At 40.1% G+C, this 25,138-nt stretch overlaps 2 protein-coding genes across 4 annotated transcripts; one reads left to right on the top strand and one right to left on the bottom strand.

The window, feature by feature from the left end:
• The first annotated feature begins 3,254 nt into the window (after nucleotides 1–3,254).
• On the top strand, nucleotides 3,255–11,584 carry gtpbp1 (GTP binding protein 1). Of its 2 annotated transcripts, XM_004558471.6 has the most exons (14): nucleotides 3,255–3,780; nucleotides 5,290–5,401; nucleotides 5,539–5,719; nucleotides 7,341–7,524; nucleotides 7,775–7,939; nucleotides 8,076–8,199; nucleotides 8,358–8,472; nucleotides 8,556–8,700; nucleotides 8,793–8,975; nucleotides 9,161–9,296; nucleotides 9,500–9,678; nucleotides 9,871–10,032; nucleotides 10,310–10,360; nucleotides 10,508–11,584. In XM_004558471.6, the coding sequence occupies exons 1-14, from the start codon at nucleotides 3,586–3,588 to the stop codon at nucleotides 10,622–10,624; spliced, it is 2,049 nt and encodes a 682-aa protein (XP_004558528.1). In that variant the 5' UTR covers nucleotides 3,255–3,585; the 3' UTR covers nucleotides 10,625–11,584. The 2 variants fall into 2 exon arrangements, with proteins under 2 accessions (XP_004558528.1, XP_004558529.1); XM_004558472.6 differs by lacking the exon at nucleotides 10,310–10,360 and having other exon boundaries at nucleotides 3,258–3,780.
• Nucleotides 11,585–12,756: 1,172 nt separating this feature from the next.
• Nucleotides 12,757–24,885, bottom strand: sgsm3 (small G protein signaling modulator 3). 2 transcript variants are annotated; one of them, XM_076883099.1, is made up of 22 exons: nucleotides 24,661–24,885; nucleotides 20,835–20,903; nucleotides 20,565–20,650; nucleotides 19,753–19,816; nucleotides 18,907–19,118; nucleotides 18,677–18,784; nucleotides 18,305–18,448; nucleotides 17,986–18,181; nucleotides 17,711–17,856; nucleotides 17,278–17,511; nucleotides 16,958–17,140; nucleotides 16,621–16,776; nucleotides 16,468–16,522; nucleotides 16,048–16,097; nucleotides 15,697–15,849; nucleotides 15,535–15,605; nucleotides 15,260–15,308; nucleotides 15,038–15,123; nucleotides 14,810–14,932; nucleotides 14,536–14,596; nucleotides 14,346–14,417; nucleotides 13,737–13,826 (listed from the first exon to the last, which is right to left on the bottom strand). In XM_076883099.1, exons 2-21 carry the CDS (start codon nucleotides 20,839–20,841, stop codon nucleotides 14,346–14,348), a joined length of 2,256 nt encoding a protein of 751 aa, XP_076739214.1. In that variant the 5' UTR covers nucleotides 20,842–20,903; nucleotides 24,661–24,885; the 3' UTR covers nucleotides 13,737–13,826. The 2 variants fall into 2 exon arrangements, with proteins under 2 accessions (XP_004558530.2, XP_076739214.1); XM_004558473.5 differs by lacking the exon at nucleotides 14,346–14,417 and having other exon boundaries at nucleotides 12,757–13,826; nucleotides 24,661–24,884.
• Nucleotides 24,886–25,138: the final 253 nt, after the last annotated feature.

Raw genomic sequence — 25,138 nt, 5'->3', positions numbered from 1 at the left:
AGATAATGAAATGCAAACCACTACAACATTTATTCCAGGCTTCACACCAGCACAAAACAATTATATTTGTGTGTATTTCTTAAGATTAAATGCAAACTATTTTAAAAAATTCTATCTGTTGATTGGTAGTTAGCAGACAATTATCAAAATTCATTATTTTACTTAAGAGTTATTAGTGAAAATGCTTGAAGGTGAGAAGAATTCGAGAATAGTTATATTGTTTGTGGTCTGACACAAAGGTGATCTGAGTGTTCACTGTCCTCCAGTGGTCAGAGTGCAATACTACAACAGTCCACATTCTGTAACGACTATTTACTACTGGAGGCAGCTGTTATTACAAGGTGACAAGGAGAACCAATAGAGCGCTAATGTAGGTGGGAAATCTTCTGAGGATATTCCCAATTAGTGTTGAGGATGTATAGCTTTAACTAAAGTAACATAAAAGTAAAAAACAAACAAACAAACAAAAATATCAATCTGACAGTGATGCAAAATTATAACAAAATAGAATGCAAAACGTCACACACCACTCAGCTACACAAAAGTCAATCAAACTACATAGATACGCCACCATTCTTGGGTAAATGCAGGAGCATCAGAGTTTGTGTGAGGGTAATACACCAGGAAGGATTATCTAGCTTCAAAAACAGAAAGCAAAAATAAATAGCAATATTTAATGCTTATTAGAGATTTTCAAAATTGAAATTTACTTTAAACAATTTGGGCTCAAAACAGTCAAAAAACAAAAACAAAAAAAACAAATAGGCTATTTTTCACAATTCAGCCTCCCATATTATCCCTGAGAAAAAAAATGTGGTGTGAAGCATAAAAAAAGAGGGTTTTTAAAAAAAAAGAAAAAAGCACTTCACTATGCTCTATGAGTATAGTGTTTCTGTCACTGGAGAACAACAACAACAACAACAACAAAAGGAAAATATAAAATGAAAAATTGTACACATTACATCACATTGTTGCCATTAAGAAATGCAAAACAGTAATCAGGTAAATTACACTAAACTGGCTATTTAATCACAACATTTACCAGTCAAGCACAACATTTTGTACAACAGGTACAACAGGTTGTACAACAGAAGTGACCTTTCAGACTGCAGATCAATGTTAGACTGAGCATTGGTCACAATAATAATTGAAAAGTACAACATATCATTTCCTTGTCATAATGACATAGGTCAGACAATATTAACTTTTGAATACATTTTGGTGTCAGACCAAAGCAGACCAAACCGACACAGTAATTATTGCATACATTAATCTTAAATGTATGTAAGATAAGATAAGATAAGATAAGATAAGATAAGATAAGATAAGATAACTCTTTATTGTCACTGCACAGTCATACAGTGGGGCAAAAAAGTATTTAGTCAGCCACCGATTGTGCAAGTTCCCCCACCTAAAATGATGACAGAGGTCAGTAATTTGCACCAGAGGTACACTTCAACTGTGAGAGACAGAATGTGAAAAAAAAAAATCCATGAATCCACATGGTAGGATTTGTAAAGAATTTATTCGTAAATCAGGGTGGAAAATAAGTATTTGGTCACCTCAAACAAGGAAAATCTCTGGCTCTCACAGACCTGTAACGTCTTCTGTAAGACGCTTTTCTGTCCCCCACTCGTTACCTGTATGAATGGCACCTGTTTGAACTCATCATCTGTATAAAAGACACCTGTCCACAGCCTCAAACAGTCAGACTCCAAACTCCGCCATGGCCAAGACCAAAGAGCTTTCGAAGGACACCAGGAAAAGTATTGTAGACCTGCACCAGACTGGGAAGAGTGAATCTACAATAGGCAAGCAGCTTGGTGTGAAAAAATCAACTGTGGGAGCAATCATCAGAAAATGGAAGACATACAAGACCACTGATAATCTCCCTCGATCTGGGGCTCCACGCAAGATCTCATCCCGTGGGGTCAAAATGATCATGAGAACGGTGAGCAAAGATCCCAGAACCACACGGGGGGACCTGGTGAATGACCTGCAGAGAGCTGGGACCAAAGTAACAAAGGTCACCATCAGTAACACACTACAACGGCAGGGAATCAAATCCCGCAGTGCCAGACGTGTTCCGCTGCTGAAGCCAGTGCATGTCCAGGCCCGTCTGAAGTTTGCCAGAGAGCACATGGATGATACAGCAGAGGATTGGGAGAATGTCATGTGGTCAGATGAAACCAAAGTAGAACTTTTTGGTATAAACTCAACTCGTCGTGTTTGGAGGAAGAAGAATACTGAGTTGCATCCCAAGAACACCATACCTACTGTGAAGCATGGGGGTGGAAACATCATGCTATGGGGCTGTTTTTCTGCCAAGGGGACAGGACGACTGATCCGTGTTAAGGACAGAATGAATGGGGCCATGTATCGTGAGATTTTGAGCCAAAACCTCCTTCCATCAGTGAGAACTTTGAAGATGAAACGAGGCTGGGTCTTCCAACATGACAATGATCCAAAACACACCGCCCGGGAAACAAAGGAGTGGCTCCGTAAGAAGCATTTGAAAGTCCTGGAGCGGCCTAGCCAGTCTCCAGACCTCAACCCCATAGAAAATCTGTGGCGGGAGTTGAAAGTCCGTGTTGCTCGGCGACAGCCCCAAAACATCACTGCTCTCGAGAAGATCTGCATGGAGGAATGGGCCAAAATACCAGCTACTGTGTGTGCAAACCTGGTAAAGACCTATAGTAAACGTTTGACCTCTGTTATTGCCAACAAAGGTTATGTTACAAAGTATTGAGTTGTATTTTTGTTATTGACCAAATACTTATTTTCCACCCTGATTTACGAATAAATTCTTTACAAATCCTACCATGTGGATTCATGGATTTTTTTTTTCACATTCTGTCTCTCACAGTTGAAGTGTACCTCTGGTGCAAATTACTGACCTCTGTCATCATTTTAAGTGGGGGAACTTGCACAATCGGTGGCTGACTAAATACTTTTTTGCCCCACTGTACATAGTACAGTAGTACAATGAAATTGGAAAACTGTCCTACGTCGGCACTACATATAACACAACACGACACGATATGACACATCACAACGCAACAAACAACACAACACAGTATATTAACTTAGTATAAAAAAGAAGAAGAAGTGTATGTGTATTGCACACTGTTATTATTGCACATGTAATTCAGGAATACGTGCTATTAGAGCCCTGTTGCCCTCTGAGTGTGAGGGGCTGATCCAGCTTGTAATCATATGAACGACCCCCTCACTGGTATTGGTCCACTGTTAACATTTTCCCAGTGACTTCAACTCTACTGGTGAATATGATGTCAAAACACACGGTTATCCACGCCCTCCTTTTTAATATTCAGGTGCTGGTAGGTTTCATTTTCAAACGCGGACAGACGGTACATAAGTAAGCGTTATTTTAATGTTAGTTAAAGCGCGGTGAGACCCTTGCTAACGTCATTAACTGTAGCGTAGCAAATATCTAACTAATACTGGAATTGACAGCTCGAGGTGCACCGGTTAGTGTGTATATGTGTGTGTGTGTTTGCCTGCCAGCCGTCATCACAACAGTTTAGAAAACCTGCAATTTATTACTGCAAAGTTGGCATAAAAATGGCATCAATAGCGGCGGCGCATGAGCCAGGCATTAGCCCAGGCTCCGTACCGCTGGCCGATGCTTTAGTCCCGGCGAGTATATTTGCTCCAGACCGTGGAGGATGCAGCGACGACGCCGGGGATGAGTGTTTCGAGGATGGAGACGTGCTCAATGGCGAGCCCGAGGATCGGGGGATTGACTTTACTAGCAAGGTAAAGCTAAGCTCGCCAAGCTAATGCTAGCTGCTGCTGTCAGTGAATGAATGAATGAGAAAAATAATGCGCCTCTCCTCTACAGCTATGTAATTAACGTTTTATAGCTACGGAGTATTTTTAAGCACCAAATATAACACACGAGTGATTTTTCTGGACACCGAGCTGCTTTTGTTGACACTAAACAGCTAGCAAGTGTTAGCAGTTCCAGCTAAAATAGCAGCGGAGCCCGGCGCTAACGTTAGCTGGACATAGAAGCACTTCTCAAAACAAGTGAATATGGTTCATCTGTTATTAACGGTTTGTGAACCCAAAACAAAAACATACGGGATAATAAAGAACAATGAGATAATATGGTCGGCTTTCCAGGGTACCAGCTAAAATACCCGACATGTTTTGCCTATAATGTCTACCTATGATATATATTGTTGGCTGTAGCTATATGTGCTGCTGAACCATTCTGATCAACTGAAAGTTGCTCTTAAATACCGAAACTTGTAGCATGAAAAAAGAGTTTTTGGCCTGACGTAATCCGGAATGTTTGAATGTAAGAGTGAAAGCAATCATGTCTTTGCCCACAGGTATTAAATTGCACGTTACAATGGTGTTTTTTGGTCCCATAAACACATTGCACAGAGTTGCATCAGGTAGGCAGTCCCTTGTTGACTTTTGGCTCCTGATAGTTTCAGCATGTTAGCAACTGATATGCTATTCTGTGTAGCAACTTCTCAATAACCCAGTCCACTGGGTACTATTCATCTAGCAGGCCTTTAACACAGCCCTTGTAGCTCCAAATGCATATCTCTTAGTATAAAGTATGATAGTACTATTACACTTGTAACCCGCCCTTAAAGGGAAAGCAATGTACTGCCACTAAGTAAAGTATGTTTCTGCTACTACTGGACCTAAACTACATTTCCTCAATAGTTCACTTATTTCATTTTGTGTGTGTTTGTTCTGGTTTCTTTTAAAGATAGAAACAAAAACTAGCAAATAATAATAAAAAAATGTTTGTTTAATCAGGGTCCCCATGAGCATCACGCTCATCCTTAGCTACTCTTCCCAAGGTCTTACACACTCAGGCCAACATTCACAACAAATAAACATAAAACAAGCAGGTTCTTCTTATACAAAAAGCATTGCACTTCAAGGTGTTTTTAGGTCCATATCAGCAGGGATAACAACACCGTGTTCATGTAACCTTGCGGTATGTCATGAGAAAATAAGCAGCTGTGTTTGCATGTTGGGTGATGCGTTCGACCCTGCCATTCCCTTCAGATTTCTTTTTGCTTACAGGGTATGAGAGTGTCCTCCAGTGAAACTAAAATGTCCCAAATAAGTAATAATGTTTGGTTCAATGCCTGTTCTTTTTTTTTAAACAACCTTACCTGATGCAGTCTCTCCCGGGACTGTTATTAACTGTTATTAGAAGAAGAATATTTGATTTAACAATTTCATGGCCAGTGTTACTCTTTATGTTTTTCTCTTCCCCTCTCTGGAACCCAATAGCTGGCACTTGTTAGCCCAAATGGAGAGCAGTATGATTCGTTACTTCGGCAGCTACGAGACAGGATGGAAGAGGGATGTGGAGAGACTATTTATGTGGTTGGAATGGGCTCAGGTGAGAGATATATAAAAGCCCTTGTCCAAATTCCAAGGATACTGTAGTGTAAATTACGAGTCTCTCTCTTCCGCCTTTTCACCTATTCACTCTGTAACAGTTTGTAACACATCTGTTCTTGTTCTCCTCCTGTGCAGATGGTGGTGACTGGGGTTTGGATGAGAAAGATATGGAGGCCTCAGTAGCCACAGTTCACTCCATGTGTGAGCAGCTAGATGCTGACCTGATCCCTCTACGGGAGCGCAATGAGGCTGCCGGTTTGGTACGTGACTATCTGATACGGAGGCGTGTGGGTGAGCTGGACTTCCTGGAGGTCAGGTGAGCAGTAATGAAGTCACACTTACTTTCAACAGTGCACAGTGTGTTCAGTACAGGTGACATGTGTCCTGACCAGACTGTTTCAATTTTTTATCAGATAAACTACTGAAAAAACCCAGAGGCCCCTCGGGTGTGGAAAAAGTCAGATGCACACTTGGTACAATTACAGCTGAGAATTTTAAAGGAAATTTAAAGAAATGTTTATTTTAAGCTAAATATTTATAATAATAATAATAGTCATAAATCACCTTGTAGATGTTATGAATATTGGTACTCTAGGTGGTTTACAACCTAGGTTTCATCTAGGAGGATTTTGGGAACAAACATACAGACATACATAAGCTACGATCATGATAGTGTGATGATGATGGAAGATTTCTGTAATTAAACCAATCCCAGGGCCGGGTTCCAAATCCCTTACTGACTTTTGTCCAGTGGCTTTGACCCGTGTGCTGTCTAATTATATGGAGGGAGTGCTTAAAAAACACCTCACCTTAGCTATTATGGATCAGTTGGCCTGTATGCAGTTAGCATGCAAGTCACAAAGGAGCACAAAAGACGCTGCACTGATACTACTTAATACAGTTACACATCGCTTACAGCAAACAGCTGATCAGGGAAGGATTATATTTGTCAATCTGACTTCAGCCTTTAATACAAGGACACATTTTATTGCAAGAACAAATAATAAGAGGGTAACAGTGGATTAGATATTTTGAAATTTATTGTTCGCAGAAGGTCTGTATTACTCATGTTGTCTAATGAAATAATTTGTAATACGGGGAACCTGTAAAGGTGTGTTTTATCCCAATTGTTATTTTCTCTTTATATAGATGATGTACAGCTACAGGATGGGAATATGAAGCTGGTGTAATATGCTGATTATATAACTCTTGTTGGTCCCGGTCATAGGAATACCAACCCTGATGATTTTGCATCATTGCGTAGGTTGGAGGAATGCTATAAATCTCTCTATTTGTTGATTAACATTGACAACACAAAAGAGCCTGTCTTGAATTACACAGGCCCTAAAACAGGTCTTTCATTTTCTGTTCAGTCTGTGGAAGTCATTAATAGGTTTAAGTATCTGGGAAAACATTGTGATAAGGAATTACATTTTGCAGCTAATGCTGATTACATCAATAAGAAAGTTAGTCAGAGACTGTTTCTTATGAGGAAGCTAAGAGGCTTTGAAGTTAGCGAATACGTTTTGGAAAGAGTAAATGTCAGCTTGATTGAAATCGTCCTCATGTTCAATACTCAGTCTGGTGTGGTAGCCTGACTGTGGTAAGTAGGAACAAACTGGACTGAATCTGAATTGCACTCAGGTCAATGTTATAGAATGCCTCTGGCTTGTAAAAAGCTATATAGAGGATGATTTGTACCAAATTCAATTAGTATGATGAATAATAAGCTGCAATATATTTTTATAACTTTACCAATGGTTTATGCATGTGTGTGTATGAATGTGTGCTGATAATTATCAGTTTTTAGTATGGATTGATAACTGACAGTTTTCCACCAGTTTGGACAATGAAAGTTATTCTGTTCAGTTCTATTCTGTTCCCTGAAGCATCCAGGGCTCTTTTTTCAACCTATATGGTATCCTTGTGTCTCTCAGGGTTGCAGTGGTGGGCAATGTGGATGCTGGTAAAAGTACTCTGCTGGGAGTATTAACACATGGTGAGCTGGACAACGGCAGGGGCTTTGCCCGCCAGAAACTATTCAGACACAAGCATGAGATGGAGAGTGGCAGGACCAGCAGTGTGGGCAATGATATCCTGGGGTTTGACCAAGAGGGACAGGTGAGTGTGTATGCTCAGTGCTTTACTTCTAAAAGAAGTGTAACTCTGAAAATGACTCGTGTTTTTAATGATGGTTCATATATTGAGTCATGAGGTGCTGAAATATGTTGACTGTTAAAATAAGTGTGAGAAGAAATGAGTTTGGTGAGGTGAACGTTAATAGTAATATGGAGGATCTACAGAAAATGTTGATGGAAGATGAAAGACTGTATGTTTACATAGGATTTCTGTTATTGTACTTGCCTCCCAGGTGGTGAATAAACCAGACAGTCATGGAGGAAGTCTGGACTGGACCAAAATCTGTGAGAAGTCCTCTAAGGTCATTACCTTCATAGACCTGGCCGGCCATGAGAAATACCTCAAGACCACAGTGTTTGGGATGACAGGACACCTTCCAGACTTCTGCATGCTTATGGTCAGAAAGGGGGAGGGGGAGGGAAGATGGTGTGCGTGTCTATGTACAATATCCATGATGTCCCAAAAATCGTTTTCTTTTTTTTTCTTTTTCATACAAGTGTAGGAATAAAATTCACTTTTCCCTTCCTTTCCAGGTGGGCAGTAACGCAGGTATCGTAGGAATGACCAAAGAGCACCTGGGCCTGGCTTTAGCTCTGAACGTGCCTGTGTTTGTAGTGGTAACCAAGATAGACATGTGCCCAGCCAACATCTTGCAAGGTAAGCCTTCTGGGGTTTTATTTGCTTTGCAATATTTCCTTATTATGCAAAAAATACATCTTCTATTAGCTTATATGCTGTTTATCTGCATTTTCACGTGCTAAAAAAATTACAGTAACAACTAAATAACTTGTGTGTTCTTCATTTCCTTCTATCAGAGACCCTAAAGCTGCTGCAGAGGTTACTGAAGTCCCCAGGCTGTAGAAAAATTCCTGTCCTGGTACAGAACAAGGACGACGTCATAGTCACCGCTTCAAACTTCAGTTCGGAGAGGTACTGGGTCTGTTGTTGCGAGATTCAGCAGCAGAAAGACAATGTCTCACTGTAAGCTACGTGTGTTTGTTGTGCACCCCCAGGATGTGCCCCATCTTTCAGATCTCCAATGTGACCGGTGAGAACATGGACCTGCTTAAGATGTTTCTCAACCTGCTTTCCTCCAGGACATCCTACCGGGACGATCAGCCTGCTGAGTTTCAAATAGATGATACCTACTCTGTACCGGTACTATGAACACTGATAAACTGCTCTCCCTAATGTATTTTATCATGTAAATTTAATGCAAAAAAACAGGTCATGTGTTGTTTATGTCTTAGGGTGTGGGAACTGTAGTATCGGGAACTACTTTACGTGGGCTCATACGCCTGAATGACACCATGCTGCTGGGACCCGATCCTCTAGGGAGCTTCATCTCTATTGCTGTCAAATCAATACACCGTAAGAGAATGCCTGTGAAGGAGGTCAGAGGTGGCCAGACTGCCTCGTTTGCTCTTAAAAAGGTAGAGAAATAATAAAATCATCCACTGTCTAGTGCAGATGCTTGGCATTGCATAGGTCAGTTAAATGTTAGCAGTTTTTTTTTACTCATTAGGCCTTATTGCTGGTCTTGAAAAGTGTTATTCATCTTGATAATAGAAGGGCAGTGAAAATGATGACATGTTTTGTCATATGCTTCCTTCCAAAGATCAAGCGTTCGTCCATAAGGAAAGGCATGGTAATGGTGTCCCCGAGGCTAAACCCACAGGCAACTTGGGAGTTTGAGGCTGAGATCCTGGTGCTGCATCATCCCACCACAATATCCCCGAGATACCAGGCCATGGGTGAGTAGCAGTGACACGCTCTGTGTGTGTTTCTAGAGTCACCTTAAGGCAAAGGCAGGACATTTCAGCAAAGATTTATAGCAAAGTTTCTAAATGACATTGAACATTTGTATGTATAAATGTTATGGGACTGAAATTGTCATTTTACAACCACAGTAAGCATCAATTCATTCTCCTTTACGTATATATTCCCCAACACTCAGTCCACTGTGGCAGCATAAGGCAGACTGCCACCATCCTGTCCATGAACAGAGACTGCTTACGAACAGGCGACAAGGCTTCAGTCCACTTCCGTTTCATCAAGACCCCCGAGTACCTGCATTGTGACCAGAGGCTTGTGTTCAGGGAGGGGCGCACCAAAGCTGTAGGAACCATCACTAAGGTAGCAAAGCCTTCTGGAAGCTGAAGGTTTATGTTGAGTTAATGCTACAGCGATCTGAGGATCATGAGCCAGGTTCTAAAGCTGTAGTTGGAAATAATATTAAGATTATGTCCAAAATGTAGAAATCATTGTAGGTTTATGTGCTCACAGATAGTTCTTTGGAACTAACGTGTTGTCTCATATCGTTTTCAGCTGCTGCAATCCACCAATAACATGCCATCAAACTCAAAACCGCCACAAATCAAAATGCAGTCTACCAAAAAGGCGCCGCCGCGAAAAGAGGACGGCACCGTGGTGGCCGGTGACGACGTGGGAGCAGCAGCTCAACCGGCAGCCTCCAACTCGACACAACCGGTGAGTCACAAGTCATTAAAAGTACTAAAGCTGTATGCTGTATGTACAAATTCTGTGTGTGCGCAGTAGTGCAGTTCCTGCGTTTCTTCAGATTCTGATTACTTACCTCGAAGTTGCTGTTCTAACTTCTGTTTCCTCCTCCTCTTTTTTTCTCATGTAACATCTTGGCTGTGAATCTATACACTGCTTTGTAATATTTCACCCTAAATTTTAACTCACCCACATCACTCCTGTACACTCTCTCCATCTCCTTTGCTTTCGTGGCTGGCTCTCAAAGGGAGAGGGAGATGATGACCCTCAGTTAAAGGAGGGCAACAAAGAGAACAAGGTAAACTGTGTTGACAGAAAACAAAAGCAACAGTGAGGCTGAATTGTGGAGACTGGACTCTGGTCTTTGCATTTGTTGTTGTTTTTGGCATTGTGATGCAGTGCAGCGACTGCCTTATTGAGCGGTTTCGTTCTATCTACGTTACAGCCAAAGTCTGGAGGTGGTGGAAGGAGAAGGGGTGGCCAGAGGCACAAAGGAAAAGGCCAGAACAGCAGCACCAACCCCACAGCAGCGCCTTCCTCATCGGGGATAGGGAGCTGCTGAAAAGCCCACGGGTCCCATTTCTTCCTGTCACTCCACCAAGTGTCTTCATTCCACACACCATGAAGGAAGCAGATGTTTGGAGCAAGACACTCTCCTCAGTCTTATTACTCCTCGCCTTTTTTAGTTTTATTGGGTTTCTGTTTTTTTTTTTTTTTTTACACCAGGTCCCATACTTTTTATTTAATTATTTTTGAAAGGGAACACAGAGGGGTATGTCTCACACTAAAAGCATACACCTCCTAAGCATTTAATATCAGCTGCCTTTACCATTTCGAATGGCTTGGGTGATTGAAACCAGTGTGGTTTTTGAGGTTAGCCTCACTCAGGATGATGAATATATTTAATTTTATCCATATTTTATGCGTGTCTGAAAACAGTCCTCTGGCTCAGTTTCAGGGGCAGGGAGGAAGGATAAACCCAAGACAAGGGTCCAATACCTATATTTACGAGCAGCTATTAGTGACACCCATGAATTCCCTGTGTATTTGCAATGATAAACAGTTGTACTATTTATACAGCATTAATTGCCTCTTAGTTTTACAGATTGGAATGATGTACAAAATGTATGCAAATCACAAATGTAGCAGAGTTGATTTAAGATTCTAGGTATACAGAAAATATAAGCTGTTTTGTTTTATAATTATTTATTTGACATGCAGAACATTTACTCTTGGATGGTCTTTATCTTTTGAGATAAGTTCACTTGCACACCTAGATTCAGTAGTATGCGTCATTCTTCCATCGTCGGTCTATATACAAACCTTATAATAGTGTTAGTACCAATACAGCACAGTTTCTCACTTCAGCAGCTGCTACTGATTGTAATACTTGCCGTACTTGCAGTGCTACTTGTAATTCTCATATCCCTATGTTTGTTGCTGTAGACATATTGTGACATTTTAAATCCCTTGCTACAAGAAAAGAACCATTAATAAACACAGTTTACTGAACTTTTCAACAGTGCTGGCTATTGTGTTTCCATATTTTCAATATTTCTGACATTATTTGCAGTAATATTATTTGCATGGATGTAACCCCTCATTTTCCATCAAGACAAGCCCACACTGCTTCAGCTATGTTGAGGCCTGGGCTCTGGGAAGAAAAATCCATGACTGACAGCATTCTATTGTGTTTTTCTATCCAGATGTGCTTTTTTGGGGGCACTGTATTCAAAATCATTGTTATGTTGAGGTTGTTGACAGATGCTTTCCAGATGGTACTAATGCTTTATAAATCCATCAATATTGACATGATCCCCTACACCACTGGCTGAAGTGCAGGTCAAATCCTTACAGTTGCCACCAGTTTCTACAGATGCCTGCAGACACTCACTGTTGTGCCTCTCTCCAGACCTATGTACCAAACGTTTCAAATGTGCAGGTATCACTCCATCAGACCTGTTGCCACTGCCTTTCTGTCCAGTTGTTGTGTAACCCCAGGCTTTTTCTGCCAGTTTCCCTTCCTCAAAAATGGCTTCTTGACAGCCAGCGATTCTTGAGACCATTTCTGACGAAGCTTCAGTGAACAGTAGACGAATCAACTGCAGAGCCAAATGCAACTCTAGCCCTGTCAGGTCTTTGCTGGAATTTTTTCCCCTCTTAGTTCAGAAAAATTACTTTCAGATACTGTTCTTCTGTTGTCATTTTTGAGACCTGCCACTTCTTTTGTGCCCCTTTTGTCAATCTTCTTAAGGACAGATTGCACACCTTGCAAACCTTTGGCTGATGGATTCACTTTGTTGGCTATTTTATGTCTGCAAAACTATTGCTCAAGACCATTTCAGAAAAGTTTAAGTCTGTTTCATTGGAAGCAAAGTAAGAAGAAGAAATGTGGGGTAACTCAATGTTTTGCAAAAATGATTTGCCAGGAGAATAGATGTTTTTCTTCAGTAAATCTTTAGTTAAATTTTGTACAGCAGGACTTATGGATTGGTGAAATATTATTTACTGTAAATGATATTAGTGAAAAGAAAGAACTGTTAGTTTGACAATTAAGTAAAAAGTCATGTAGACCTAAGAAACAGCTCTAAGTATTTTCTTTAAGTCTAAGGGATAAAAATCAAAAGAACAAAGTCAAAACCTTTGTCTTAAAAACAGTAATGAACATGTTTCATTACATGTAACACAGCTCACTGAACTTGATACAGTTTATTTCTGGATGTTTATGTCAAAGCTAGAGATCAGTCTGGTAAAATACAGATAAAAAGTCCTATGTTTGAATTGCCTTAATGGTACATATAGTCACAAGCATATACAAAAAACATTACAAAGTATAGACTTGTATGTGTAGTTATCTTTTATACATATATAGGTGTAACACAAATTATCTGCTTCATGTACATTATATTATACAAGACAGACGTTTTACTACCACTGCTTAGGTAGCACACATACCCATAGTTTTATATCACAACTTCACAAGGCTTTACTTGGCATGTGCAACATTTAATGAAGTATTTTGTGGAATTTGTGATACTGAGGTAAAATACATTCCACTTGAAAATAGTTTGTAACTTTACAGCTTTGTGTTTAGTAATGTTCTAGTTTGGCCTTAAATCTTTAAAGGATGATGAGGATGAAATTTAGGATAAGGTTACAAAAACTTGTGTTCGTCATGGCAACATTATGAGCAGAACAAAAGAATAGATTGTATTTCTCACCCACTCATGCACCATGAGCTTCAGGTACTGAAAAAAAATGCTGTTCGGTCATATGTTGTAGTCTGTCCTGTCCAAACTCTTTCTGTGGCAGGAGTGTGCAAGATGTTTATATAGATATATTAGATATATATGTATTTTAAACCTTGCAGTGAAACCTCCAGTACTGGGTATTGATCCGTTTAAATTATGTACAATGATGTGCACATGCTTCAGCCAACACGAGCCAGTTGAGTTTCAGTCATTTGGGTGTTACCATTGTCCAAAACTGACACAGGATGAGAGGGTGAACCGGTTGGTGAAGTAGTCACTTCTTTTAGCAGGCTGACAGTAGTGTCTAGATTTCTTGTCTCTGCACTTTTTTTTAACATTTAAAGAACAAACAAACAAAAAAAAAAAAAAAAAGGGCTAAGCTATGACTTTGAGACCAAGTTGTAGGTTTCAGCCATTTTTGCTGCACATTTATCCATCAATGTCCCAGCTGAACAGGTGATGTTTCACCAACATATCCTGCACTCCCTCTTTCAGTGGCTTCTGCTCCTTTTCCTGGGACATAAATGAAATGTGGAAAGCTTTTACTTGAAGTCAAAAGTTAGTAATGCATCACCTGATAGAAACACTAATCAGCAATTTTAATGAAAATATGTTTTATTATCTGCCTAAAAGAATATTGCCTTAATTAAAAAACAAAACAAAACAACACAACGAGTTACCATCTGGAGTCTGAAGGGGAAAAAAAAAAATCATGATACTGACCGCACATGATGACTATAGTATCTACAGTCAGCATAATAATATAGAAGTGAAATCAGTAGATCTTATAGAGATGCAGCTTTTTTCCCCCCAGAGGAGACAGTCTGACTTGCAGGAAGGAGATGGCAGCGTGTCACTAATAGCACTAGCAACTGCCATTTCTAGTCTACTTCTACAGTGACATGGAAAATTTTCTTCTTTCAAAGATTTATTCTACAAATGTGCCACCTCAATCTGAAAATGAAGGGTAAAAGAAGACAAAGAACACTAATACCTACGCGAATCTACCGATAGTTTGATGAGCGACATTACCTAGAGATCCCAACTAAAGAGGTGATGCTGAACCAGCACTTCCATAACTTCTGCTTTCAGAATAGCAGACTTCTGAAACAGTATAAGTCATAATGTTTTTCGTCACTTAGTTCTAACAAGTCGTCCTTGATAGTAAGACTGGCTCACAACCGCTCTATATTGAGAAGCTGTCACATGCTCCTTGACTCACCTCTTTTTTGTCGGGAAGCTCACAATCTTGGGAGAGACTGAAGGCAAACTTTGACAGGACCCTGAAGAGAAAACAAGTTTGTTAATCATTATCCTGATTGATACACAGCTTCACTTTGTTTAACTTTTACCCTTCAAGCTTCTTTCACATGTATATTCCTGTTTTTACACGACTGAATTCTGTGTGGAAAATGCAAAAGATGGCTCGTGGATAAGATACAGCCAACTTCAAGAATTTAACACTCGGTAACCATCCATGATTTGAGCAGACTGACCTGAGCTCACACTTGATTTGAACCCATCCGGGGCTACGAAGGAATGACCATGGGTGATACCATTTTTCTACAGCCGCCATGCTGGAGCACAACACCTCCAACCATAAGTGCAGCACCTGCTCACTGAAGAGAAACATGTTAAGATTCAGACAGACTCGGTATGAAAATATGATTCTACAGAGTGACTTTGATGATTTCAATTCCACATGCATGTGTGATGAAACTTACTTCAGGCCAACACACACAAGAGACCTAAACTTGACATCCATTTGGGCATGTGCTGCATCATGGCTCATGTTGACTGACTGCACTGCCTGAGAAGGTAATCAAAGGGAAACAGTCATGCACTTTATCAGTCCTCAGTGCTACACGGCAACTTTACAGACTAGAAGCTAAGCCTCATATTACTGACAAAACACTTGGTTATTAATAAATAGAGTGTTCACTCACTCTGTAAAGCAGCTCCTCTGGCGTTAGTACTTTTCCATCTTCATCTAACCTGGTAAATCCCAAAGACAACCACTTGTTACTTCCAAATCTCTACTAGCAGTAGTGCAAAAAGCACACAGTGCACTGAGCATACAGTTAACGGTAAATGGCCCATTTATGTTCTTAACAAAGCATCATGCAATGCTAATTAAAGTCAAGTGCATCCCTGATGGCCCGTGGAGAACATTACAATTTGGGTTAATATAGCAAAGAATAACACTTTATGTACACCTCACCTGTAGGTTTTACACAGGACTAGCCTTGAGTAAACAGAATTGAAGTCCCTCTCTACCTCCCTGCTGGCCGCCTGAGTAAAAAGAAGAGGATTTAATTTAAATTGTCAGTTTGACAGACGCATGTGTGATACATGGTACTATGATGACAAAACATTTTCCTACCTCCTCTATGAATAACCACGGGTGACATGGCCCTCCAAGTATAGATGGTTTCTTCAGACCATGCTGAAAGATAGCCTTCAGAGCTGGACATAGAGTCCCTCTGGCCAGGTCTGTCACTGCCTCTGTCACAGAGTCGTCACCTGCTAGTGAGTACTGAAGACATGTACGAGATCGTCAATCACTGTTGAAGACACTGTATGATTCGACAGTCAGGACATTACAATAATAAAGAAGCAAAGACAAAACCTGGTGCATAGTTGATGACATCGAACACTGGAAGAAACATCAGCTAACTGGACAATTTCAAAGTGCTTAGCTTTAATTAAGAGAATAACGTAAGAATGTGCATACCTCCTTGCTCCTTTCATCAAGGATCTCAACAAACTTTGCTGGAAACCAGCCTGTTAAAGACAAAATTTATCATACAGCAGATAATTACTTACTGATCTTTTATATCAGTTGTTTCTATTGTTACATTTTACTTATGCATTTACTTTAACTCGATTCCTTTTATAATTTTATCCCATATCTTTTACACAATTTTACTTATTTTGCACATTTTTATTATTATCACTTGTATAATTCTTTACTTTGTTTTTCATTTTTAAATGTGGAATGTAAATACATCTGCCTTTGGATCAGCTTTTTAAAATTTTAAATGTGCTAGATCAATAAAACTTTTTTGGCTCTTTATATTAAAAAAATAAATAAATAAATAAAAAAAAATAATATATATATATATATTTTTTTTTTTTTTTAAATCCCACATACCTCTAAGGCTGTTGAGTTCACCAACCCAGCAATGTTCGTCCTTTTGCGAAATAATCTGAGCGACAGAAGAATACAGCAGGATGAGACACAGAGACCAGACGGTGTTAAAGCTGTGCTTCTTTTTTGCCAGCATTTCTGTAAATTATGACTCACAGTGATGATGTCATTCTTTCTAAAGCCCAGTTCATCATCATCATGACGCTCAAAGTCTAGCAAAGCCTTTGCTCGTCTCCGTCGGTTGCGAGATACCACAAGAAAGTTTTCATGATCCCGCTGATGACTTTCCATGGAGTAGTCTGGAGTCAGATCCTAGACAGAAAAAATGGAACGGATCGATATGAAGTCAAAATGTGAGAAAATAATAATCTTAAAATTAATTCCACAATTTGGAAGTATTATAATGCTACAGACAGCAAATGAAAGTACAGCATGGCTGATGCTCTGTTTATTTTGGTTGATTGGTAGTTCAGAACAGGACATAAACACTCACAGTGCTGGAGTGGCGTGGATCCAGACAATGGAAGTGCTCTGCAATGCGGGTTATGGCCTCTCGCAAGGAGGCCACCAACTCAGTCTGCTTTATGTTCTTTGACTTCAGAGCTTCTGCCTCATCCTCCCCAAAAAGCAGGGAGGTCAGGGTGGATTTCCTGCGCAGCGACTGCCTCCTCACCACCTAAACATTTATCAATAAAATCTCAATTTTTTCCCCTCTTTTTGTTTAACAAAATTTTTAGAAGTAAATATACAACTCCTACTCTCCCTGTCTAAACCACATGACTAATAAATTATGCCAATACTATAATGACTGACCTTGTTGAGATTGGTGTTGAGTGTTGTGTTGTTGCCATTGCTGAGCTGTGCCTGTTCATTTAGGATGTAGGCTAGGTGCTTGTGTCTGTGAGCTTCCAGAGTTTCTTGGGAGAGTGTCCCTGCTAGCCTCATAGCCTCCCCTAGAACTGCAGGTGCGTCTCTCAGCTGGCTCGGCAAATCCGAAAGAGTATTAAAAATGGATGCAGAGTTCTCTGATGACACAAGTTCCTCCTCCTGGAGTAAAGAAGTAAATTAAATAAGATTAGGATTAGGATGATGGCTTAATCTTCCATCCTAATTGCTCTCCCCCAAAGAAAAAAAATCTAATTGGTAACTGCACACACCAACTAAAGAAAACAATAAATGTAAAGCATTCAAGAAAAATACAAACTGCAAGAGGCTATTGAGATTCAGCAGAAGTACTGTGGCTAACCTTAATCTTGAGCATGCCCAGTGTCACCTGGAAAAGCACAAGTGACCCTTCATAGAAGAGCAGATCCCAGATTCTTAGGAGCAGACGGATATCCACCACACTGGCAAATGATGTCAGGAACCAGTGCAATGTGATCAGTGACAACTCTGGATGTTCAAAAAAAGAAGATGATGTTACCTACTGTATACAATGTACAGTATAGGGTGCAACTCACAACCCTTTTTCCACAACCCAAGGACTAAACTCTCATCATCTTTCTTGATGCTTGATCCTACCTATGTCATGCTCCTGCAAAAGGCGGTCAAGGGCCGGCAGGTACTGAACAATAAGTTGGCGGAGAACTCTCTGATCCGTTTGAACGCCCAGCAGAGTGGAGGAAAAGTAAGATGGAGGAAGAAGATCTTCGATCAGGGCGCACATCATCCATAGTGCATCCTCCTCCTCGAGAAAGAGCAACAGGCAGGAAACAACCTGGATGAATGAGACAGATATGAGAAACAATGAGAGCGTAAAGAGGAGAATACCTTCTATGCTGAATCAGCTGCTCTGAGTAATGTAACTGATCAGACAGACTCTCTATGTATGTGTTCTTACCATGCCAGTGCCCTGACAGTACCCAATGTCAGGGTAGAGCCATGCTAGGCTTCTCAGTACACGTCTCAGCCTTGGCACTCCAACACTGGTCAGACTATTGAAACACGCATTGGTTGGCATAGTCCGTAACAAGTCCTTCTCTATCTGAGGGACACAAGATTAAGATGGGATCATCCCATTATTATTTGAAAGATCTTTAAGGATTCTGCAGAGCAAATGAAGAAAAATAGTGCAAAACACCCTAATGCTTGAAGTCTAATCTCCAAATGTGTCAGACAGATTTGTTGACTGTGTTTAGGCAGTACTTTTTGAACTTAATAATAATAATTACAATAATAAGTCTTCACACATTTATACAGTTAGGCATTTTACCTGTTTAGCAACTGTGGTGTCATCATTAGAGCTGTTCTTGATGATTTCTCTGTAAGAGATCTCAGAGGTCCTCTTCTTTTGAAGGGCTCCAGACAGACGCATCCAAAGCTAGGAGAGGAGGGGGAAAAAAAACGATGTTTCAGTAACATCACTATATAACTAGCTTGCTTTAACAGTATTTTAGACTTCTAGTCAATGCTACAAGAAACAACACTGATGGTAAAGCTTACCTGTGGTCTCATACTATGAGGTATTCCTCCTAGCACCAAGGAATGCAAACGCTCAGAGCGTGGAAGGACAGGATCAATAAGATCCCAGGTCAGGTCACCTACTGTGTGGTTATGGGTGAACTCCAGGTGGGCTTGCCAACGCAGTCGCTGCTGGGGGTCTTCACGCTGGGGCGAGCCCTCAGTGCCCAGCCAAGACTTAGGCTCCCCACCATCTAAGAGAAAGTAATATATTCAGCCTTAACTTCAGCTTTAGTTTGTTATCTGTGCAGGCTCTATATTAAAATTGTTATAACTTACAAACTCTTGGATTAAGGAGAACAAAATAATGGAAAATGGTACCAGCTACAATACTGTGGGCATTCACTGCAGAGATATGAAAGCTGCTTCACTTAAAACAAACTCAGCTGAGTCTCCAGGAGGACTGGAGAGAGTAGTCTACTTTTGCATGAGTTGTCAACCAGCACACTTCAGAGAAGCAGAGAATTCTGCTTTCATCATTCATGACATTGGAACCATAATTGTGTGTATTTGGATTGTTTTTTAAAATCACTAAAATTTGGCTGATAGATTAACAAAACCTTTTTCTGGGGTTTAAAACTCAAAATACACACTCAAAGACGATTCAATAAATAGCCTTCTTCATTGTCATAATAGGTCAAGGCTGGAAAAACCCTGAGATCACATGCACTTCACCTACATAATAGAGCTACTATGCTCATATCTAAAAAACAAAATTTTTCCCTACTGCGATTCACCAAATGATGATAAAAAAGTTTTAAGACAGAAAAGAATTGTCTGTGTGTGAATGAGAGAGAGCAAAAGAGAAGACATGGATAAATGAAATACCCTCTGTGTCCACCCTAAAGCCAAATTCATCATACTGGAGTTCAGGCTGCTGTGAAGAGTCTTTCTGCAGAAACAAAACAGTGACATGCATTTAATCGGTGAACATCTCATAGTAGAAACATGACTATATCAAACAAACGTGGCTATAAAGAAGTGAGATTAATGGTTTCAGTGCCATTAAAGGAGCAGTGTTTTAAACTGATGAGATCACCATGGTAACTTTTGCTGAACAACGTTACCGTCGCCCAAACAGGCTACAGTAGATGTTTTAGATATAAACCGGCAGCACAAAAACACATTTTAACTACGTTTTTCCTCTCAATTTAAAAGTAACCTCAGATACATTATATACAAACCTGTGGGTTATTTAATTGGTGATTTAAAAACTAAATATTTATGGTTAGTCGTAAATACCTGATAATGAAACTGATAGAACACAGAAAACAAAAACGATAAGTCTACTGATATTCATACCAAACCAATTCATGGATTATACACAATCAAAAACTTTTATTTCACTTTGATTTGGGCAAACACTAAAGGGAATTCCACCCCTCTTTCACTGTGGGACCATAACCTTGAATGCACTTAATTTTTTTAATATATTCTTTATTAACCTCCACAACTCACATCTTTAACTGAAGTAGGCAGCAAGCATTTGATTAGTCCATTTTTTTGTTGAAGAAAACTAAATAAAGATGGATGTAGATGTGTGACAGCCTTTAATATTTTTTTCTCAATTTCTAAAATCTGAAATGTTCGATTTCTCAAGAAACTTGTTTTATCAACAATGTGGGAAACCATATTCTTACTTGATGGTACTTGGCCAAAATGTCCTGGGGCCACATGCTTGGGGTAAGAGCCGAGAATGGCCCACCAGGAGCTGGTGTGTAGGTACCTAAAAGAAAAAAAGAAAAAAAAAAAAAAAGGTCTTATTATATCCATCTTTCTATTGCTAAATCCACACACACACACACACACACACACACACACACACACACACACACACACACACACACACACACACACACACACACACACACTCCAAAGTTCTGCAAAGAAATTACATTTTGCAAATATACCTGACATTTTGATGATTGAGTTCAATATGGTGGGACACCTGGGAGTAAACAAGTCAGCAGATAGCCACTCTATAGGAAAGAAACAGGTGCTGAGAATCAGTTGGCAGTTTAGATCGTCAACATTTGCATATTTCAGAACGATGCTGAAGCTAGTCAGTCCTCCAGCTGACAGCACTCCGTATGTTTGTGGGAAAATCTCCAGACACATAAATGACCTTTACAACCACTAACCACATCAAATTAGCAGACATTATAAATGTGTTTGTCTTCACTGTTTCAGTAGCAACTGTAATGTTTGAAATCCTTCGGATACCATAATCAGTTACTCAGGACCTCAGTCCATTTTGATACTATCCAAGTTACTATAATGTAAACCTACCTAACTGCTAAACAAATACGCCAGTCTTCAAACCAATCAAGTACGAAGAAATTGTCCAACAGACCAACAACAATGTAACAAGCAAGGCAGTGCCCCTTCTTCTAGAACGAACTCCAGGACATGCAGAGCTTCGGCACAAACACAGAGAGGAGAAAAAACAAACAAAAAAAACCCCAAAAAACCCCCAAAAAACCACGAGATAAAGAGAATTCTTGTTTCTCTCTTCAAGGCAATATGACTGCTGTAATTACCAGAGGCTAACTATTCTACTAAACTCTTTGTGTATGTACAAATGTGTGTTGTGATGCTCTAAATGTAGAGCGCACATCTTGGGGTAAAATTAACATTCTGTGAGAAAACCATAAAATGACTTGCGCCTACAAACACACAACAAAGACTTAACATACCATGTATTTATGAGCTTTTGTCTGCAAGATTTTAGCCTTTGCATTAAAGCTAAAAAAGTGACTGTTTAAGCATATAAATAAATTACATGGCAAATATTGGCAATGAAGGGGAGCAAAGTGGGCCATCCCTCTACAGCACTGCGACAAATACCATGATCTCATCTAACTGTTGGTACAAAGTTGTTAACCTCAGTACAGCCTTTCTGTGTTTTAGATATTATCATTAACAATGGTGTTTCCACAGGTTAATATTCACAACTTTAACTCAGGTTCACACACTTTGCACACTATGTAACTGCAGTGGGTGAACCTGTCCTTCACCCACTGTCTGCTCCGGTATAATATCCACTCTAATAACAATGTAATAAAATAAAATAAATAAATAAAACAAAAAGATTAACAAGAGAAGTCTACAGAGAGTCTGTATATGTTTCGCCCTTAAGGCATTCAGACCATGATTCTGCTCACTATAAAACAAAACAATCAACAACAAAATAAAAGGACATTTTTCTAAAGTCAGAATGGTCTAGAGGACACTGATTTATTTACAGCCTTTGTGTGTACATTTAAACAGCACTGTGCTTGGGAACAACCCAACATTTTTCTGGAGGATTTGTGATGAAATCTGACTTTAATGAAAAGATGCAGTTTGTATTTTACCCTTTACAAAACAGAAAGCTAGAAAACTATTCTTGGAGTAATTGTGCGATGATTCTGGCTCAATTTTTCTAAGTAATCACTGCAGCATTTCTAACAAAGTACAAGTCACATAGGCATATCAGGAAGATGTATGTGTAATGGCCGATATATGGTTATTGGACAACTTCAAATATCCCTCTAAAATGATGGATTCTTGCCATTAGCATCTAAGAAGATTTCAAGTCTCAGTTCTGTCTTTTGCATACAAATAGTAAAACACTATATATGGTTTGTGTTTGATAGATGTTTTGTGGGCAAATACAACAAACGAGTTGTTGCCCCAGAGAAGAAATAATACAGTATATAAGTAAGACAAACCACTACTTGGAATCTAAGCAACTACAACCATAACCTGTGAAAAGAGGCTCGCCTGCATGCAAACACGCTGCCAAAATGATTCATTCTAGCAGCAGGCTTGCGGCATGAAGGGAGATTTAGGACTTAAGAGATGAGAAATCAATTTGAGGTCTGGAGGACGGCCAAGTGTTTTCAGGGAAGCTCTGTCTAACTGAGGGAGGCCTGGGATTTTAGAGCTTCTCCTTTACAAGAACATTAACAGTTTAAACACCTGCCAAAGAAAACCAAACATTACAAAATCCATCCTGCAAACTGTTGCACATATCAGTAATCTGACAGCAAAATTCGTCCGCAAACCCGAAACAAACATAACGAGCAAGTTCTGAGTAACCCACTATGAATCCTTATTCTCATAATATCAATCCTTATTCTCAGAGTCATCGCAGAATGCGCTCTATACTACAAAGAAGAACACCAAGTTTGCAAACACGGATACATAAAATACGATTGTGACTCTGCATGTGATTAATAAAACACATCGAGTATTTTAGATTTTGTCGAGAAAGGCAAAACTTGGGCAGAAACAAGTCACAACTTTCAGGAAATGAACAGAACTAAGGTGACTTGGAAGTTAATGCTCTCACATGCATGTGATAAATGGAAATCATTAACTTGTTACAGTTTTGTTCTCCCAAGGATGTAAACAGCACAGACAAATCAAATCACTTCATCTGAGGACCTTCCTGGACCTATAACAAAGGGTCTTTCATGCTTTTTTCCTCTCCAAACAAAATAACATCCTTTTCACTGCGGAGGTGTGGCTGTACTCACAAGTGTTTGCACACACACTGGTCAACACCCTGTTGTAAGAACACCAACAAGCAACATCCTGCTGTGCAAACAGGCCAAGAGTATGCATCGTGCACAGCAAAGCCCTTCCTTTTAAACACTATAAGGAAGCTCTTACTTCTACTCTAATTAGAGTTTGTGCTGCCCCATCAGCTCTACCCACTCCACTTCCCCTTACACCTCCCCCAGCTGTCCCTTTCACTAACCACAACATTGGTGACTCATGTCGCCTCCTCACCAAAGGAAGAAGAAGAAAAAAAAAGGGTGTCGGTGTATGCCAGAGCATCTCTGCCTTGTGCCCAACAAATCTAGCTTTGGCTGAAGAATGACAGGCGCACACCTTCAGTCTCATTGGCAGTCCATCTGTGTGTGTCTCCCCTCTTACACACTGGCATGCATCGCATCTAATTATAGTCTCAGTTAGACTTACGCACACATACACGCAAAGGGATGCTCGTGGAAGGCCACTTCTTTGAGTGAAAGTGCTGGAAACTCCCGTCTAAATACCCTTACTTCCTCGTTTCAATGGAGTGTAAGGCAAGAACCTGCAGGGAATAGGCGCTGTATGACAAAAAAGCACTGCATCACTCTTGTCAACATCTATCTGCAACACCTAAGCTCTGTTGTCAGTAAGCCATAAGGTTATGCATAAGGCAACAAGTGACTCTCCTGCGTCTGATAGCACTACGAGGCACGTTTGAGTGTAAATCATCTGTTGTGTTGGTACAGACTGCAGCATCTGTCAGCTTTGTATGTGTCATCGTTAAACCGTTCAGCTGACCCAGAAATGCTGAAACGTTAATGGTAGACCACACGTGATGCTACCGACTCACACACACACACACACACACACACACAAATCTCACTGAATATTCAGTTTTTTTTATTAACTTAAAGATATGTATGAAGCACAATGCTCAGAAATGATTCAATTATTGTTACGTCAAACCCCCAGCTGACGTCAGTTGCAGCTACGAGACAATAACACAACATTTTCTTTCCTTAAAAAACACCCCCATCAGGGACAACACATTTGGTCAACACCACAAATGTTATCAAACAATAAGCCATGAAATTTAACGCTCATACATTCATATTGACTTGTCAGCTGTTAGCCAAACATGCTACGTTTAGCTTTTAGCTAGTAGTTAGGTGCAAAACGGTGTACCACGGAAGGCCTGTCCGATTAACTTACCGTGACATTATTCTAGCGAACGCACGCTAAGGTTTCTGGAGGACGTGCCTTTTCGTTTTTCCCCTATAGTTTTAAAGAGAAAACGCCATATGCTATGCCATTGCCATCTCTCGCCTCGGACGTAAGACTTCCCAATACTGTGCACCTGCTAGTGGCGACGTGTAACTCCGACGTATTCTTACGCCCTGTAAGGCTTTCCCAGTTCCTTTTCCATCGTGGGAAGTAGCGCCAGATCCCGGAACTACAATTCTCAGTCAAAAATATCCTTCCGCAGGTGGGGAGTAGGTGACGCAGGCACACGACGTATCTCTTTTTTGTTCCATTCATTCATTCATTCTTTTTTTCTTTTTTTTGATACTCCCTTACCTCATTCAGACCAGCTACGAAAACAACCAGACACGTTTCAGAACAGTGCTAGTCATGACGGGTCAACCAGTAGCTGTTATGGGAGTTTGTGCTAACTCCAATTGCTTGAGTT

This window comes from Maylandia zebra, linkage group LG4 (genome assembly GCF_041146795.1).
Source record: "Maylandia zebra isolate NMK-2024a linkage group LG4, Mzebra_GT3a, whole genome shotgun sequence".
NCBI classification, from domain to species: Eukaryota; Metazoa; Chordata; class Actinopteri; order Cichliformes; family Cichlidae; genus Maylandia; species Maylandia zebra.
Note: the sequence above shows the minus strand (reverse complement) of the source record. Positions and strands in the feature narration are given on the sequence as shown.

Bases quoted from the DNA above. Each gene is read 5' to 3' on its own strand.
- sgsm3 (XM_004558473.5), bottom strand. The intron at 17,512-17,710 runs GTTAGCCACAGT...TCTTTACTCCAG, and splicing joins TGGGCATGCTCAAGATTAAG to GAGGAGGAACTTGTGTCATC. The intron at 15,850-16,047 runs GTATGCACATTC...ACATGTCTTCAG, and splicing joins TTGATGAAAGGAGCAAGGAG to TACTCACTAGCAGGTGACGA.
- gtpbp1 (XM_004558471.6), top strand. From the start codon at position 3,586: ATGGCATCAATAGCGGCGGCGCATGAGCCAGGCATTAGCCCAGGCTCC. The intron at 5,720-7,340 runs GTGAGCAGTAAT...TGTGTCTCTCAG, and splicing joins CTGGACTTCCTGGAGGTCAG to GGTTGCAGTGGTGGGCAATG. The intron at 8,200-8,357 runs GTAAGCCTTCTG...TCCTTCTATCAG, and splicing joins CCCAGCCAACATCTTGCAAG to AGACCCTAAAGCTGCTGCAG.